At 44.3% G+C, this 15,145-nt stretch overlaps 2 protein-coding genes across 3 annotated transcripts; both read right to left on the bottom strand.

Annotated features, from left to right (window-relative positions):
* Positions 1–1,280: 1,280 nt before the first annotated feature.
* LOC135489665 (alcohol dehydrogenase class-3-like) lies at positions 1,281–6,229 on the bottom strand. Its single transcript, XM_064775119.1, has 9 exons — positions 6,072–6,229; positions 4,803–4,904; positions 4,176–4,405; positions 3,754–3,889; positions 3,140–3,356; positions 2,742–2,872; positions 2,292–2,427; positions 1,904–2,042; positions 1,281–1,569 (listed from the first exon to the last, which is right to left on the bottom strand). Exons 1-9 carry the CDS (start codon positions 6,090–6,092, stop codon positions 1,545–1,547), a joined length of 1,137 nt encoding a protein of 378 aa, XP_064631189.1. The 5' UTR covers positions 6,093–6,229; the 3' UTR covers positions 1,281–1,544.
* Positions 6,230–7,424: 1,195 nt separating this feature from the next.
* Positions 7,425–14,860, bottom strand: LOC135493261 (acidic phospholipase A2 PA4-like). Of its 2 annotated transcripts, none has more exons than XM_064780451.1 (5): positions 13,940–14,860; positions 10,344–10,468; positions 9,710–9,875; positions 9,203–9,331; positions 7,425–8,309 (listed from the first exon to the last, which is right to left on the bottom strand). In XM_064780451.1, the coding sequence occupies exons 1-5, from the start codon at positions 14,116–14,118 to the stop codon at positions 8,159–8,161; spliced, it is 750 nt and encodes a 249-aa protein (XP_064636521.1). In that variant the 5' UTR covers positions 14,119–14,860; the 3' UTR covers positions 7,425–8,158. The 2 variants fall into 2 exon arrangements, with proteins under 2 accessions (XP_064636521.1, XP_064636613.1); XM_064780543.1 differs by having other exon boundaries at positions 7,425–8,306.
* Between the last annotated feature and the right edge of the window lie 285 nt (positions 14,861–15,145).

The raw sequence follows: 15,145 nt of genomic DNA, 5'->3' as shown, positions 1-15,145 counted from the left end.
GAAGCGCTGACTTCCTAATTAATTTCCGACATCGTCATTTATGGCATATCAACGCTTCCGTAGTTTGTCCATTAATTTTTAAAAAAAATTCATCTGCGGCTGCAAAATGTTGAGACGGAATTACGCTTATACATGAAAAACATCCAAAACTTGACACTTTCTCCTTTACAATGTACTCTCTTTGTCAGTTTTATATGGTCAGTCGCTAATACATATTTCTTGCTTATATCACTGTCGTTCTACACTAACGGCAGTATTTATCACCAGTAAAATGTGTGTTTTTTATACCGCGGTGACCAGTAAAAAGTATAAGTTTTACCACCAGTAAGAACAATTTTTAATCCATACTTGCCTCTACCAATATATTGAACCAGTAGCCTGACTGGTTACTTACTATGCTTCGTTCGTTTCGTATACATTTATCACACCAATAAGAATCAGCGACTGGGGCTACGAAGAAAACATTCACTGATACAGCAATAACTATACGCACGAACTGAAAGGTATCTGACTGTACTACATCAGTGCCGTTTCTGCTCTGAAAAACAAACCTTTTCAAAAGCCTGACTAAAGTTGCACGGTGTTTGTATAGAAAGTCATAAGGTTACCTACCTGCCAAAAAGGCCAAGAATCCAGCGAATATAACTTTAATCAACATCTTCTCCGTCGTCAATAAACATGGAGAAGACTCCGCAAATGGCGACACAAGACAGTGAACGGAGAGGTAGCACAGATCCCACACCCTTGCCGGATGGTGTCGAGCGAGTGAATGGAGCAGGGGAGGCTGACTGCAACGTCTCAGGGGAAAGTATCTTCGCAAAACGCGGCGGGTTTTTGCATTGATAAATTGAATAGATTTTGCGGGAGAACAGGCAGTGGAGGGCTTGAAGGAAAATGCGTTACTCTTTGAATTGGACGTGATCACCATTTCCATTCGTGTCAGTAGTAGTATAATAGTAAATTATTAGGAGACAATTTTTTTCATGTTCGGGTACGAATAGCGTGTCGGATATCACTTGATGCAGACAGTGTCCTCTCAGTTTCCTGACTTTGAACGTAATATTCTGCATTAATTTCACATACGGTCATTTATCTTCCAAAAAGATTGTGATCCTCACGAAAAGGAAACTTACTGAGAGGACAAACACTGCATTCCATTCGTGCAGCGCCGTGGTCAAGTAAAATCGGGCACGTCTGTACCCGAAAATAAAGAAGGTTGCGCTCCCATTACGACTGATAACACCTGTCGGTGCCAACGATGAAAAAATAACCAACAATAATCATTTTCTATGGGCGGTTGCAACACCACTTTTTTCCATTTTGATATGAACAGTTAATCCGTACATACATGCATGTAGCTCGGATCTAATTTTAGTCCATGGTGCAGTTGGTCAGTAGCAAACAAATCTTCTTTATTTGTTTTCGTTGAAGATGAGGATTTAGTTGTTGGCTTCTCTTGTTTACCCGAACACTTCACGATTTTCATTGCGTTTTATGCCGACGAACCCATACAGCTCGATCAGGTTCTACACATACAGGTTCCTCTACAGTGTGACCAGGGTTCGAATACTGAAGAAAAATGATTTTTGCATGTTAACGGTTACTTGTAATCAAATGTCATTTGGATGCTTCGGCATGGCTACAAAATGCATGAGTGGTAAATTAGCCTCGATTCTCAATGAACGATTCGAACCATATTTTCCGGAGTGGCCTGCCCCGATCGTCTGGAATCAAGGTGTATTTCAGTGTATTGTTCAGGGGACCACGTCCATCATTTTTTGACAGACAATACTACCAACCGCCAATTTTTCAGGCGTTTAGTTTCGCGAACATAACACGTTGGTACAGAGTATCAAAATACGGTAGATCTGTGGTTCGAATCCCAGTCAAGCCAGATACCCACCATTTGCCTTCCTTCAGCATGTCGAATCCTGTGTTAATCTCCTCCAGTTTCAATTGATGGGTGATAAGAGGATCTAGGGTTATTTTACCAGCCTGGAATTCATTGACTAGTCTTGGTATGCTTTCACGTCCTTTGTAACCTGGGGAAGAAAAGAAAAGTTTTTGGGGAGGTGCCCAAAGACATTTGTTTCCAAAATTGCACCTCTTTCTTGGTGTATCGTCCATTGACTACACCTTCGAGGTGACCAATGTCGTGCATGGTGTCACCATTTTATGCCATTACGCGTGCATAATAAACGGGAAGGACCTTGAAAAAATGAATTTCCGCTTTTTTCTTTGAATCCATATATCCGAATTCACCTTTGTATGCAATCTAACATAGCACATACCTCCAAAGAAGCATCCAGTCAAGGTTCTGCCGGCAACAAGGTCCCATGCTCCAATGGCGGCTGTAGATCCCACTTCTGTAACTCCCAAAATGACAGCGAGTCCACCACCGGGGCGAGCGCTTTTCAGAGCAGCCGACTAGAGGTTAAATGAGTATGATTTGTGGATGAGCCACCAATTACAATAAGTAGGCCGTATTTATTGATTGCCGATGTTATTTCTATCAAAACCACGACCTCATCATCAGAAAATGTCGAGCCGTTTTTTTCGAACCTAAAATTGTATTCTTGGCAACCTTAGAAAAAAACGAACCGCTTGCATTTATGGGAGGACATATCCAATATACTTTCCCCATCCTTCTACGTAAATGAGGCCAACACGTATACATATTCTGTGGGTTACATTTTTTTTGACAACCCTCTAAAAAGTGAAATTGGCAATAGTAAACCTACCATAGTCCTGTTGTTGCCGATGCACTCAAATGTATAGTCACACCCTCCACCTGTCATCTCACCTAACACCAGCTCTACGGCTTTCTCGTGCTTAGTCGGGTTGACGAAGTCGGTGCAACCCACCTCCAATGCTGTAATCCGATGATAAGTTCACTTTAACCATTCAGCGAAAGTCGAAATATAGGTTTCGCACGGGCATTGATTCATGTCACACCCGATATGACTGACCTATAAAAACTGGTGGCGCGATAAAATTCCACGAGAGGGTTGTTACGACTATATATATTCCTAACTCCTAGAAATGAGATGCCGTATTTTTGGTCTATACCCAAAAACACGAGGGCGTGGCAATGTCATCAGCAAAATATGTTGACGATAGAGAAAGAATATATACATACCCTTTGTTTTCTTGTCGTCATTGATGTCAACGCCAATGATCTTGGTGGCACCATTAGCCTTGCAGCCCATTGCTGCGGACAGACCTATACCTCCCATGCCCCAAATTGCACAGCTGGAGCCAGGCTTGACTTTGGCCGTATTCAGAGCCGCGCCGTAACCAGTAGAGAAGCCACAACCGATGAGACAAACCTTTTCCATCGGCGCTGCCTTGTCAATCTGAAATGTAACGGTAAAGTTACGATGTATAACCTGCGAATAGGGTATTTATCACATCATCTAAGTGTTTTGAAACATCCTAAAGGATCACCACGATCTTTGTGGACATCTATTTGAACTGCATGATGGCATCAATAAGCCAAGGTAACGTTAGAGAGCTGTTATTTATTCCTTGTTAGGCGAAGATGCGCCTTGGACGAACAAAACGCGATAGGCTACTGTATAGATTTAGTCTCTCTTGACGGAGCAGGTCTGACCAATCTGGAGATTATCTGATGCTCTTATATAATTCCACAAGTCTCTTTACACGGATACGTCTGGAAATGTAGTTCCTTCATCGGCCGAGGTGTGGCGCCGATTCAGTCCCCAAAGGAGTTCACGGACGGACATCACTCACCTTGGCAAGTTGGATCTCATTGATGACAGTATATTCGCTAAAGGTTCCAGTGGCAGCCATTTGCAGTACGCTGCGACCGTCCTTCAGGGTAATTCGAGTGGTGCCGTCACGCATTACGTGACCGAAGACAGTGAGGCTGGAACCCAGAGTACAGAAAAGCAATAACGACCATCCCATTTGAAGGCAAACCGACGGTCGCTGAAGTTTTATTATAACATTTTGTTCTTCAGCTATACGATGTGTTTTAGAGAAATAGGCTATTGAGGTATCCTGGTATTCATTTTAGGGTTTGAGAGGTAAACTTCACTTTCTACAGCTTCGAATTTTGCAGCCAATAACAGCCTAAAAATGCCTTTGATTTTACAGTATTCTCGCTTCTACTACATGTCCAAAAAGCGTCGTCTTCGATGAAAAGTACTTACTCAAATTTCTGGCACATGTTCGAATCTTGGCTCTTACATGGCTTGCATTCTCCACAGTTTGGCAGAAAGATCGGTATAACATGGTCCCCGGGCTTCAGGGTAGTGACCCCTTCTCCGATACTCTCTACCACGCCAGCACCCTCGTGGCCGAGTACAATTGGAAACGTCTTCTTCCCTTCCTCCCTCCAGATATTGTGAGCGTCGCTGTGGCAGATACTAGTGCAGATCATCTGGTGGAAACAATGGACACGTCAAACGTAAGTGCTGAAGATGCCCGCAATTTGACCGATTCATTGATTCACCACTGACATTTTACATTGCGGTTTTAGGAATCAACAGATGGCAGATGGATACAAGGCAAGGCATCATTCTGGATTGACATTTTCACCAATGTCCCTTTCTAGCTGAAACGGGGACACGATGTACGCGATGTATATACACTGACGTTGCACACCTTGCCAATAACTTTAGTATCACATTCAAATTTGATGCCATTTCTGGGGCTGGTCATCAATCATCTTCTGACAAGTTCGATCAAAACGTAGGTACTGTGCATTATTCTCAAGCACACGGATTTGTTTTATCACTCCACGTAAATCACCAAATACACATAAGTATCTGTCGTACCTTTATTCTGGCTTCCCCGGCTTTAGGGGGCGCCACGTCCACCGTCTCGATGATCAAAGGTTTGTTGACTCCCCATGCCACTGCTGCCTTGCACGTGATTGTCTGAAATCGATTGGGAAAAAATTGGCTTTTTAAAAATTTGGTTGGCATGAGATGTCTTCTATTTTGAATTACTAACGGATGGTTGGGAAGTTACTGTAACAAAACTATTTCGGTCAAAAAGGGCCCAAAGCGAACCATCATGCGACACAGGTTCTGGTCTATACAGTGATGAATGTCACAGTGACCAGGAGACAGAACGCTTGTTTAGTGACATGTATATTCTCTGTATCGTTTACTTTTTTGTTTTGTTTTTTTCTCGTGCCCTGGAGTACTTGCACTTTGTAGCAATTGACAAATCCTGGCTGCCAAGCGGCACGAAAGAGCGAAATCACTCCCGGTACCAAGGTTGATCAAGTCCTTGGTTGACATTTCCAAATAAAGGCCTTTCGTTATCAGTTGTGTTGGCTTTTGAAGAAGACTTGACAGTTAACAAATTTAGGTTGCGAAGTTCCCGGTCAAATGCATTGCAAATAAATACTTGTCTATTATCAGCAGCCATGACCCTGATGATACTGTATGCCCTCGTTTTATTTTTTTTAATTCGCAAATGGTTTTTAAAATTGAGGTTAAGAATTCCCCAGGGACGTGAAGGGTGTCCTTTTTCTTGGACAAAAACGGCAAAGGTTGCGTCGGGATCCGGGATGGGGCCTTTTCTATAGAAAACGTCCGGACAGGTATCTCCTCCCTCCTCGATACACATGCCTAACCGCTGAATCATTCATTGTCTTTACTCAGAGTGCAGCATTGCTGACAACTTTTTGCAGCTTCCCAAAGCAATCCTCTATTGATCTACATCATGACCGTTCAGGACTCCCACGGGGTTCTATTTTGGTCGTTTTTGCTTTACGGTAAGCTATATGCCACATTTAGTGAAAGAGACACCACCATGAGGAGGTCCTTAGTTAAAGGAATATTTCCCCGACGTATTTCCCTCTACAGTTCGGCCAATCCCTCCTACTGTATAACGTGGTGATGTTTGACCAGGCGACCGACACACTCTTGAAGGCCGGTTCGCACTCTACACGGGTGAGAGTCGAGCATGCAACGGACACATTCGCGAAGGCTCCTTCCGAGACCGATGAGAGCGAGCACCGGAAAGAAAGGAACTTCGAAGGGCACTTGCATCCCGGGACACGCCCCAGAAGGTGGAGGTTCAAATGTTCTTACCTTGCCTGTTGTATCTGCCATGTTGCCGAATCTGCACCAACGGTGGGTAAAAGCCGACTTTCCAAGCTACCGCAAGTGTGTTAGTAGGACAGCAATGGCTATCTTTGTGATTAGACTGGTAATTTGTTGGAACTAGATCGTATTTCACAAGTAGCCTGTTTTCATGGTAGTTCGAGGTTGGTTCAAGGTTTTCTTTCTGCCAAGAATAAACATGTCTATATGACCTTCTTTGCGCTCACGGCGCACTTGCTCGTGCCAGGTAGTTGGGGTTTCCCGATGAAGTAGGTTGATGGACCGACCCAAGGTTTCTTATCACAATTGCTTGTTCTACTAGTTTTCACCTGTGTATGCCTACCTGAGTTTCTTTATCGTATAGTTTAACAGTGTGTAACTTTCGTACAAGTCGGCATGCACCACCTCCTCCGTCTTCTTCTTCTTCTACTTTTTGTTCTCCTCCTTCTTCCTCTCCTCCTGCTCCTTCTTCTTCTCTATCGCCGTCACTCAATCGCCAAGTTTCGCAACCGCTGCGAACGACGAAGTGTACGAGTGTCGAGTCATCAAGCAGCGAAGGTTAATTCAGTGACGCGACACTCGTAAATTCTCGTAAAATCTCTTCAATACTTAGTTGTACAAGGAGTCGGGGAAATTTTCAAAAAGAGTCGTGCTTACATGCTTCGTACTTCATCGTCACCCGCAGCGCTTGGTAAGGGCTCCTATTATCAAGGTACCAAAGGTCAAATCAAGACCGATAGTGTTGCGTTCATCATTGTGCATCCGAGGGGTGAGGAGAAACTAACCTTTAATTGGTCACATCTTAATAAATAATTGCTACTAATCAATGGGAATTGTACTTGTCTCTATCTGTCTAGTTAAGATGATCAAAAGAAATGCTACCCTCATTAACAGATACTACAACAACGCCATCAGCAAGTGGTGTAGTTTTCAATTCTCCTCTTATGATCATGATATTTCGCCCAGAGCTTCTGCAGGAATGCACGTGATAGGGATATTGTTTCTGTTGCCACCCTTTCGACTCAAACCTACCGAATCAACCAGATGGAAGTAGAGTAGAATCTCTCTATCGAGGTCATCGTTGGAACTGACCAATGATGGCAATGAGATGGCAACTTGCTGAAATAAGCCGGGAAGTACTTCCCCTCCAGTAGTGCAAAGGGGTAGGATGTGGGGCGAATTGCAGGCCATTGTACCATCATCGTACATAATGCTTTTATGTGTGTCACTTGATCCGCTCTTGAGAGAAACCTTGGGACTTCATATGCATGTCTGTCAACCACCTACGATGAGGACTGATTTCCAGTAATCATGGAAGGAAATGAAAATGACGGGTTGATATAAGCAGGTAACATCATTTGGACTTTATTGCTATTTATGACAAATAGGGAAGATGTTACAAATTATCTTTTTTGCCAAGAACTTCTCAGTAATAATTTGCACTTGGGAAACGCCATGCCGATCTATCGGCTTTGAGCGTGTCGGTATCCTCTGAGGAATGTCGAACACCGCTGCCGATAAAACGACATGAGGAAACAATGCATGTCATCAAAGCTTATGAGATGTTGAACAACAAAGGTAACAAATAAAGGTATTCTTTCGGCTGAAGTTATTTGGTGGAGGTACGAATAAATAGTTCTTAAACTTGCATAGTTGGACATCCTCGAATAACATGGTCAAAGGTACGAGCCTTCCCTCGCACATGCACGTTTCGGTCATGTGCTGAGGGAAAGGCCCTGACGAATCGTAGTTAGATGGCACTGGAGAGCCGTGATAGAATGCACGGGTGACTGAAACAAGGGCCTGTAATGGATTAAATATTGTAAAAATGTCTATGACGAGTTGAAAGTAGAAGAAGAAGAAGAGAAAGAATCAACAGAGGCCCAGTAAGTCTCTGTGGGACCTCTGTTGATTCACTGCTCCCGCATCTACCTGAACCCCTTTACGACGATGTTTTAATCCAATATTGACCCTTGCCCTTGGTTCAGTCATCTGTAGAAAGACGGAAAATGTGCGAATTCCTAATGTTCAGCGGTTGAGTGTGAAGGTAAGGTGAGTTTTCCGCAGCGGAGATATCAGGGGGAAATCGGCTTGGTGGAATCAGGATTCTTTAGAGCACTGTTCGCATTCGGAGAGACACTGGTAGGAGTCGTATTCGGAGAGATGCTGGTCGGAGTCGTCGGTGCTTCATACTTTCCAGTGGTAAAAAATGCCATTTCAGAACTTCTGAAATTAAAAACAAGCATTCAATTAAACTGCACGCGTACATTATAGGGCCTATGTAGGAGTGCGTAGGTATAGAGCACGAAAGAAGTCATTGGAACGCGATCTCGTACATAGGATCAATAGAAAATAATCTTGTCTTCGATTGGACCGTGGTGAGGAGTTTCAAAACTGACACTTGGTGCATTTTTAATGAAAATGTGTAAATTCCTGAGGCAGCCCATTCGAAATCCTCTTCATACTTCCTTCAAGGGAGGGACGAAGCCGATCCACTGGGCGTCCGGACCGCAGAAATGAATGCACCCACCACTTCTCAAGAAACAGCCGTAAAAGGGGGGTGGGTGTTTAGCGCTTTCAATTACTGAATAACTGATCTTGAATCTTGAATCTTGAAGCAGCTTTGAGATGAGGCTTATCTCTGAAATAAGTCGCACTATCTACCGTCATTATTGACGCCATCCGATCTCGAATAGATCGCAGCGCTGTCTTTTGCTACCTAGAGTAAACTCATTTTGAACTGGCTATAGTTAGCTGAATGGGGAGATTGAAGTGACCTATCGGGCATTTCATTTCTAGTTATGACATGATTTCTTTCACTCCGTATAGACATGAAGGACACCGTTAACAACGTATTTGTGCAGTCGCATCATCCTCTACATACATTGTAGGTTTTGCTCTAGGTCTTCCACCCTTACTCTGGTAAATATTGGGAGCCTGCTGAAATTCTTTTCCAGATGCATGGAATTTGTGAATGAGGGACAAGTCAGGCAAGGACCAACCCAGGGCGAATAGGGGAGTTTCGAGGAGGCGGTCACCCGAAGTGGCGACAACACGTCGAAATGACGACATCTCGCTGTTCGGTGATACTTGCTTGACTGGTGACCTCAAACACTTACCCAGGGCTTTTCTCCTTGAAACACGGTACATTTAGCTTATTGAAGAACATCTCTCCGATTCCTGTGGTGGCTGCATTGTTGACATTATGCAGGCATTTGTTGAAAGCAGCGTCACAAGCACACGATGACCTGGAATTAAGGGAGCAACATGTAGATCAAGGTGTCAACTGTATGCATGGGCTGACCAAAAGCGTGAATCATCAATTGCACTCAGAGTAAGAAGATGATCACAACTTCAATCTGCAGTTTTCGTTCTTCGTTTTCTCTTTCTGGGCGAATTGACCGTGAAAAGCGTAAACGTTCATTTTTTTCCTCCCGTCGCTTTTTTCAGTAATCAGTGATCGTTTGATTTTTTTGTGTTTTCTCACTGTCTTCCCCTTATTGAAGAGTCGTGGTATCGCTAACTGCCGTCTGCTGTATGGCCACCCTAAAAAGTATGGGAAAAAACAACTATAGATGTTACAGGCATAAAAGTAGCGAACTACGACTTTCATGTTGTTTACTCACACTGTAGAGAAATAGGTATTCCACAGTTTGTATTTCCTATCATACGAAAAGCGACGGATTGTATCCGGGCAGTGATCGTGCGTTCGGCAGCATTTATCCGCCTCCCGTTCAGGTCCGAGGTCCGTGTAGTTGTCGGCGACATTTCCAGGTCCACACCACTTCGTTTCTGAAGAATTAGTGCACGAATAATGACTTCATAATTATCCAACAGCCAAAAGTTGATAGTAACCCCAGTGGCGATGCTTAGATTGGAATTCCGCGGAATGTCGTGGTATCGACTAAACGTAATCTGCTGTCAAGCTAAAAGTCAAATTAAAGAGTTACTTCTGCATAAGTCTCGGAATGACGTACATTGTAAGCTCCTACATCGAACCAGACCAGACCACATCACACCATGCGCGTTTACACGGCAGACTAATCTAGACCGATCTAGGGCCGTTTGCACGGAATCAAACCGATCTAATCGAAATCCCACGAAATCCCACGAGATGTAGACAGCAGCTGACACCTAACCGACCAACTGGATGGCCGTGGGCTTGATTTTATTTCCCTGTCGGTCAAAACGGTTGGTGCAGTCTATTGTCTTTTTTAAATTTCATGATTTCCATTCGAGGACGAATAGATTTTATCTTACCTGGCCACATAAATGAAAAGCGTTTTTGTCTTTCAAACAGCAAGAACTCCCGGCGACACCGGTCCAATTTCGATTTGTATTCCTTATCCCGGGTGTCTCTGTCGAGGTTTCGCTCCGAACCGAAACTTTAAAAACAAACAAAAAGTGAAATAAAATTCACACCCAGCTCACCATAATTAGACCTTTGTACTGGGATCTTAGTAAAATAAAAAAAACACAGCGGCTGAAGTAAATTTGGTTGGCTGAGAAGTGTTTAAAGACATTGGCCAATCAGGGATTTCAGCAACAACCACAATATCCCCCTGTGCGGAGGTTGCGTGTTTATGTAAGTGCTCTAAGGTTGGTTCATTGATTTACATGGACAAAGTCCTTTAGGGTTGGTTCATTGATTTATATTTTCAGGAGTGTTTTAACAGATGTCTGTAAAGACAATATGCTGACATACAATTATATAACTTGCCGTGGGTGCATGGTGAAGAGTATTGATTTGCGGGCTGAATTGTCTCTTCGGTTAATTGATATTCAGTCTAGAAGCGGATGAACATCCATCCGGCTCATTCGGATGAGTTTTCGTATTCGTTAGTAAATCACGCACCACAGACATGGGCATAAGATATATTGGTTTTAGTACAAAAATCCAAGGCCAAGGACACTCTCCTACATATCTACAACAAATGCTGGAAGAAGGGGACTGTACCATCAGTATGGAAAGAGGCTCACATAACTCCAATCCACAAAAAGGGAAAGAACAGAGCACACCCAGAAAATTACAGACCCATAAGCCTTGTAAGCTGTGTTGGGAAACTGATGGAGAAAATGGTGAACAAACGCCTAATGTGGCACCTAGAGTCCAAGAGCCTTCTCAGCCCAACCCAATCCGGATACAGGAAACATAGGAGTACCGAAGATCAGCTTTCACTCCTTGCCCAAGAAGTAGAAAATGGTTTCCAGGAGAAGAAAAGCACACTTGCTGTGTTCTTTGACCTCACACAAGCCTTTGACCGTGTCTGGAAGAACGGCCTTCTCCTGAAACTACAAAAGAAAGGTGTAACCGGACGCCTCTACAGGTGGACGAAAGGTTTTCTACACCAAAGAACAGCAAGAGTCAAACTAGACGGCATCCTCAGCCACAGGATTAAACTCATAGAAGGTGTACCACAGGGAAGCGTGATATCCCCCACCCTCTTCCTTGTCTACATAGACGATCTCACTGAATGCGTACCCCCAAGCGTCTCCAACACCTTACATGCGGATGACTTCTCTGTCTGGAGTACAACTCTGTACACAAGCACTGCCACAAAACGCATTCAAGAAACTGTGAATAACGTCGACACCTGGGCAGATGATTGGGGACAAGAAACAAGCAAGACAAAAACCTGTGCCACCCTTTTCATCCTATCTACAAAAAAGGTAAACATCACACTCAAGATAGGACTAGGAGACCAGGTCATTCCCCAAGAAGACAACCCCACCTTCATTGGCATCAAACATGACTCCAGGATGACATGGAAGACACAAGTCGAGTCAGTCAGAGACAGAGCAATCAAACGATTAGCCCTGATGAAGAAGCTTGCGGGAACCGGCTGGGGCGCTAACGCCAGGATACTCAAGCAGGTCTACACAGGATCTGTAACTTACAGATCCTGTGTAGACCTGCTTGAGTATCCTGGCGTTAGCGCCCCAGCCGGTTCCCGCAAGCTTCTTCATCAGGGCTAATCGTTTGATTGCTCTGTCTCTGACTGACTCGACTTGTGTCTTCCATGTCATCCTGGAGTCATGTTTGATGCCAATGAAGGTGGGGTTGTCTTCTTGGGGAATGACCTGGTGTAAGACCAGTTATGGAGTATGCTTCTCAAAGCTGGGCAACAACCGCCAAAACAAACCAAGCAAAACTCGACAAAGTACAGAACTTCGGCCTGAGGATAATCCTAGGAGCTATGAAGTCGACCCCGATTGCTGACATGGAAAGGACGGCTGGCATCGAACCCCTGGAACACAGGAGGAACCAGAAAATCCTCATCCATGGGGAGAAAATCAGACGCCTTCCAAGTCACCCTCTTCACCCCAAGCTTGAGGAAACGCCCAAGAACCGTCTAAAACGCAAAAGTCAAAACCATCTGACTAAGAGTCTACAAGATTCGGCTTCTGAATTGCTCCAGCCAGGAAATCAAGTTGAAAACCTGCAGCCAACAGCGTGGTCCCAGCAAGAGCTCCGAGTGGAAATCCAGCCTTCAGTACCAGACCTGAGAAGCAAGGGGATCCAACTACCGGATATCCAAAAAGCTCTCACCATGGAACATATTGACCGGCAATACCCACATGACAGATGGACACTAGCCTACACGGACGGATCAGCTGAAAGCGCAGTGAAAAACGGAGGAAGTGGAATCTACATAAGATACCCTTGTGGAGAAAGCTCAACCCTCTCCGTCCCTGAAGGAAAATACTGCAGCAACTTCAAAGCAGAGGTGCTAGCTATAACAACTGCCGCGAAACATCTAGCACAGTCCCAAATGACATCACCACTGCTAGCCATTCTAACAGACTCACTGTCCACACTCGAAGCCCTAAGATCAGAAAACATCGAGTCAGAAATCAAAGATCTGAAAGAACACCTCCAAGATCTCACCAGTAACCACCACGTGGTCTTGCAATGGATTCCCGCCCACTGTGGAATACCTGGAAATGAAAGGGCTGACCAACTAGCAAAAGAAGGAAGCCTACAGATCCAGCCAAATGGGAAGCAGTCATACAGAGAAATAACAACACTCCTGAAGCAGAAATGCAGAAATGACTGGAAGAAAATCCAGGGAAATCACCACCCCCAATCAGATCAGCTGTGGCTACTTGACCGAAAAGACGCTACTACCATCTACCGTCTAAGAACAGGCCACTGTGGCCTGCGTGGGCATCTTAAACGTATAGGAGTAAGAGACACAGCAGAATGCCAATGCCAGACAGCAGTGCAAACACCAACGCACATCCTACAGGACTGTCCCCTGTACCAGGATTTACGAAATAGATTCTGGCCAAAGGACACGAAGGTCGAAGAAAAGCTGTGGGGAACACAGCCGGACCTTCGGGCGACAAGCCGCTTCATCTCCGCCACAGGACTGAGGTTATAGTACTTAGGCAGGTTGAACGCTGAAGAAGAAGAAGAAGTACAAAAATCGCTTCCAGCAGGACCGCAACTTCTCCAAACAGGATTTAATGAAAACTCTATGAACTGCAATAAACAATGCACTCAGAACGGGGTGCAACCTTAGCCTGCCTGAAATTCGGAAGTCAGACCCCCAAACTTCCTTCCAACACTGGTGAAAATCATTATCAGAACGGCATACTACAACCGGCGGTGCATGTTGTCAAGTTGGCACATTATCCTCCTGGCCAGGTAAATCCCACGCCCAAGTTGTCCCTTTAAGAAATTGAGGGGAAGCAGCCCAGACCAAAATGCAATTGCTCAACTTTTACGTTCCCTAAATCTTAAGTTTTACTTGTGGTTCTCAAGTGTTAATTGAAGTCTGCAAGTACGGATGTATAGAAAGGAGTGGTCGTTCTTTGATTGCATTTGAAAAGGCTTTTACACCTGTACTTACGATGGTTTCAGAGCATCTTGAAAACAACAAACCCTCCTGGCCAACCTACGCAAAGCTCCAGTCGATGTGAATTCACCACACGAAAGGGTGGAGAAGAGCAGACAGGAGCCAAGCACGATAAACCACGCATTAGCCATCCCACGAGAGGTGTAAGGCTGTATGTTTCTCTCTAAAGGCATGAGCAGCTATGAAGGAGCTATGAGCGGGTCTTCGTCCTCCAGGGAAAGGCAACAAAGTTATTTGGTTGTGATGAGCTCTCAGCTTAATCCTCTATGAGGGCAACAATAGTTGTGTTTATTTGTGTATGAAGATATGAGCTGCGCTCATTAAACAGCCATGAACTTAATCCAATATGAGGCAACAGTGAGCCTTGCTTAATCCTCTGTATTACGAAGGCAACGGTGAGCCTTACTAATTCCTCTTTGAAGGCACCAATTAGCTGTGCTTAATCCTCTATAAACGAAGGCAACAGGGAGCCTTACTTATTCCTCGATGAAGGCAATTATGAGTAGTGCTTATTCCTCTTTATAGACAGCAATATAGGATGTGTTTATCCCCTATACGAAGACAATAATTAGCTGTGTTTTCCTCTTTCACGGCCAAAAGTAGCTGTCTTATTTCCCGGTGAAGAAGAAAGTAATCTGCGCGTAGTCCTCCTTGAAAACAGGTCATAAGGGCAAGAATTATAACTTTGCTTTGTATCCCTCTTTTAAGGCAAGACTGGGCTGCGCCCGCAACATGTCAATGCTGTGAATGAATTACGACAGTCACGTAGATGTAGTGGGAAGCCCTTTGGCATATCTGACCAGCAGGCTGTTTGCATGTAACCTCACGGCAATCCTGATGATTCATACAACTATCATTATTGACACAGAAGATCCCCACAAGGCCTCAACAATACTGATCATTGCACTGTGAATATTTGCCCGCACTGCGTTCGCCAAGTCGGCCAAGTACCGTTATATAGGTCTATTTCCGCAATTTATGAAATAATTCACCTTTCGAAACAAAAACCATAATCATTAAAATGACATGATTGCTAAAAACAAGCAAACAGCTTTTACGTTATGGTCGCACGGATTCAAGTTGCACTTTGGGGAAATACTTTAACCTACTCCATAACGGCAAATCAATTGGGAAACAAGCGATATGTTTTTAGGAAGTGACTACTTGGCAAGCCCGGCTTACCAAACAGCGACTTTTTCT

Source organism: Lineus longissimus, chromosome 1, assembly GCF_910592395.1.
Source record: "Lineus longissimus chromosome 1, tnLinLong1.2, whole genome shotgun sequence".
Lineage (NCBI taxonomy): Eukaryota > Metazoa > Nemertea > Pilidiophora > Heteronemertea > Lineidae > Lineus > Lineus longissimus.
Note: the sequence above shows the minus strand (reverse complement) of the source record. Positions and strands in the feature narration are given on the sequence as shown.

Bases quoted from the DNA above. Each gene is read 5' to 3' on its own strand.
- LOC135493261 (XM_064780451.1), bottom strand. From the start codon at position 14,118: ATGCCTTTAGAGAGAAACATACAGCCTTACACCTCTCGTGGGATGGCT. The intron at 10,469-13,939 runs GTAAGTACAGGT...TTGTTTTTAAAG, and splicing joins CAAGATGCTCTGAAACCATC to TTTCGGTTCGGAGCGAAACC. The intron at 9,876-10,343 runs GTAAGATAAAAT...CTAATTCTTCAG, and splicing joins CTTTTCATTTATGTGGCCAG to AAACGAAGTGGTGTGGACCT.
- LOC135489665 (XM_064775119.1), bottom strand. From the start codon at position 6,092: ATGGCAGATACAACAGGCAAG. The intron at 4,406-4,802 runs GTACGACAGATA...TGTTTCCACCAG, and splicing joins CCGGGGAAGCCAGAATAAAG to ATGATCTGCACTAGTATCTG. The intron at 2,873-3,139 runs GTATGTATATAT...ATCGGATTACAG, and splicing joins TGACGACAAGAAAACAAAGG to CATTGGAGGTGGGTTGCACC.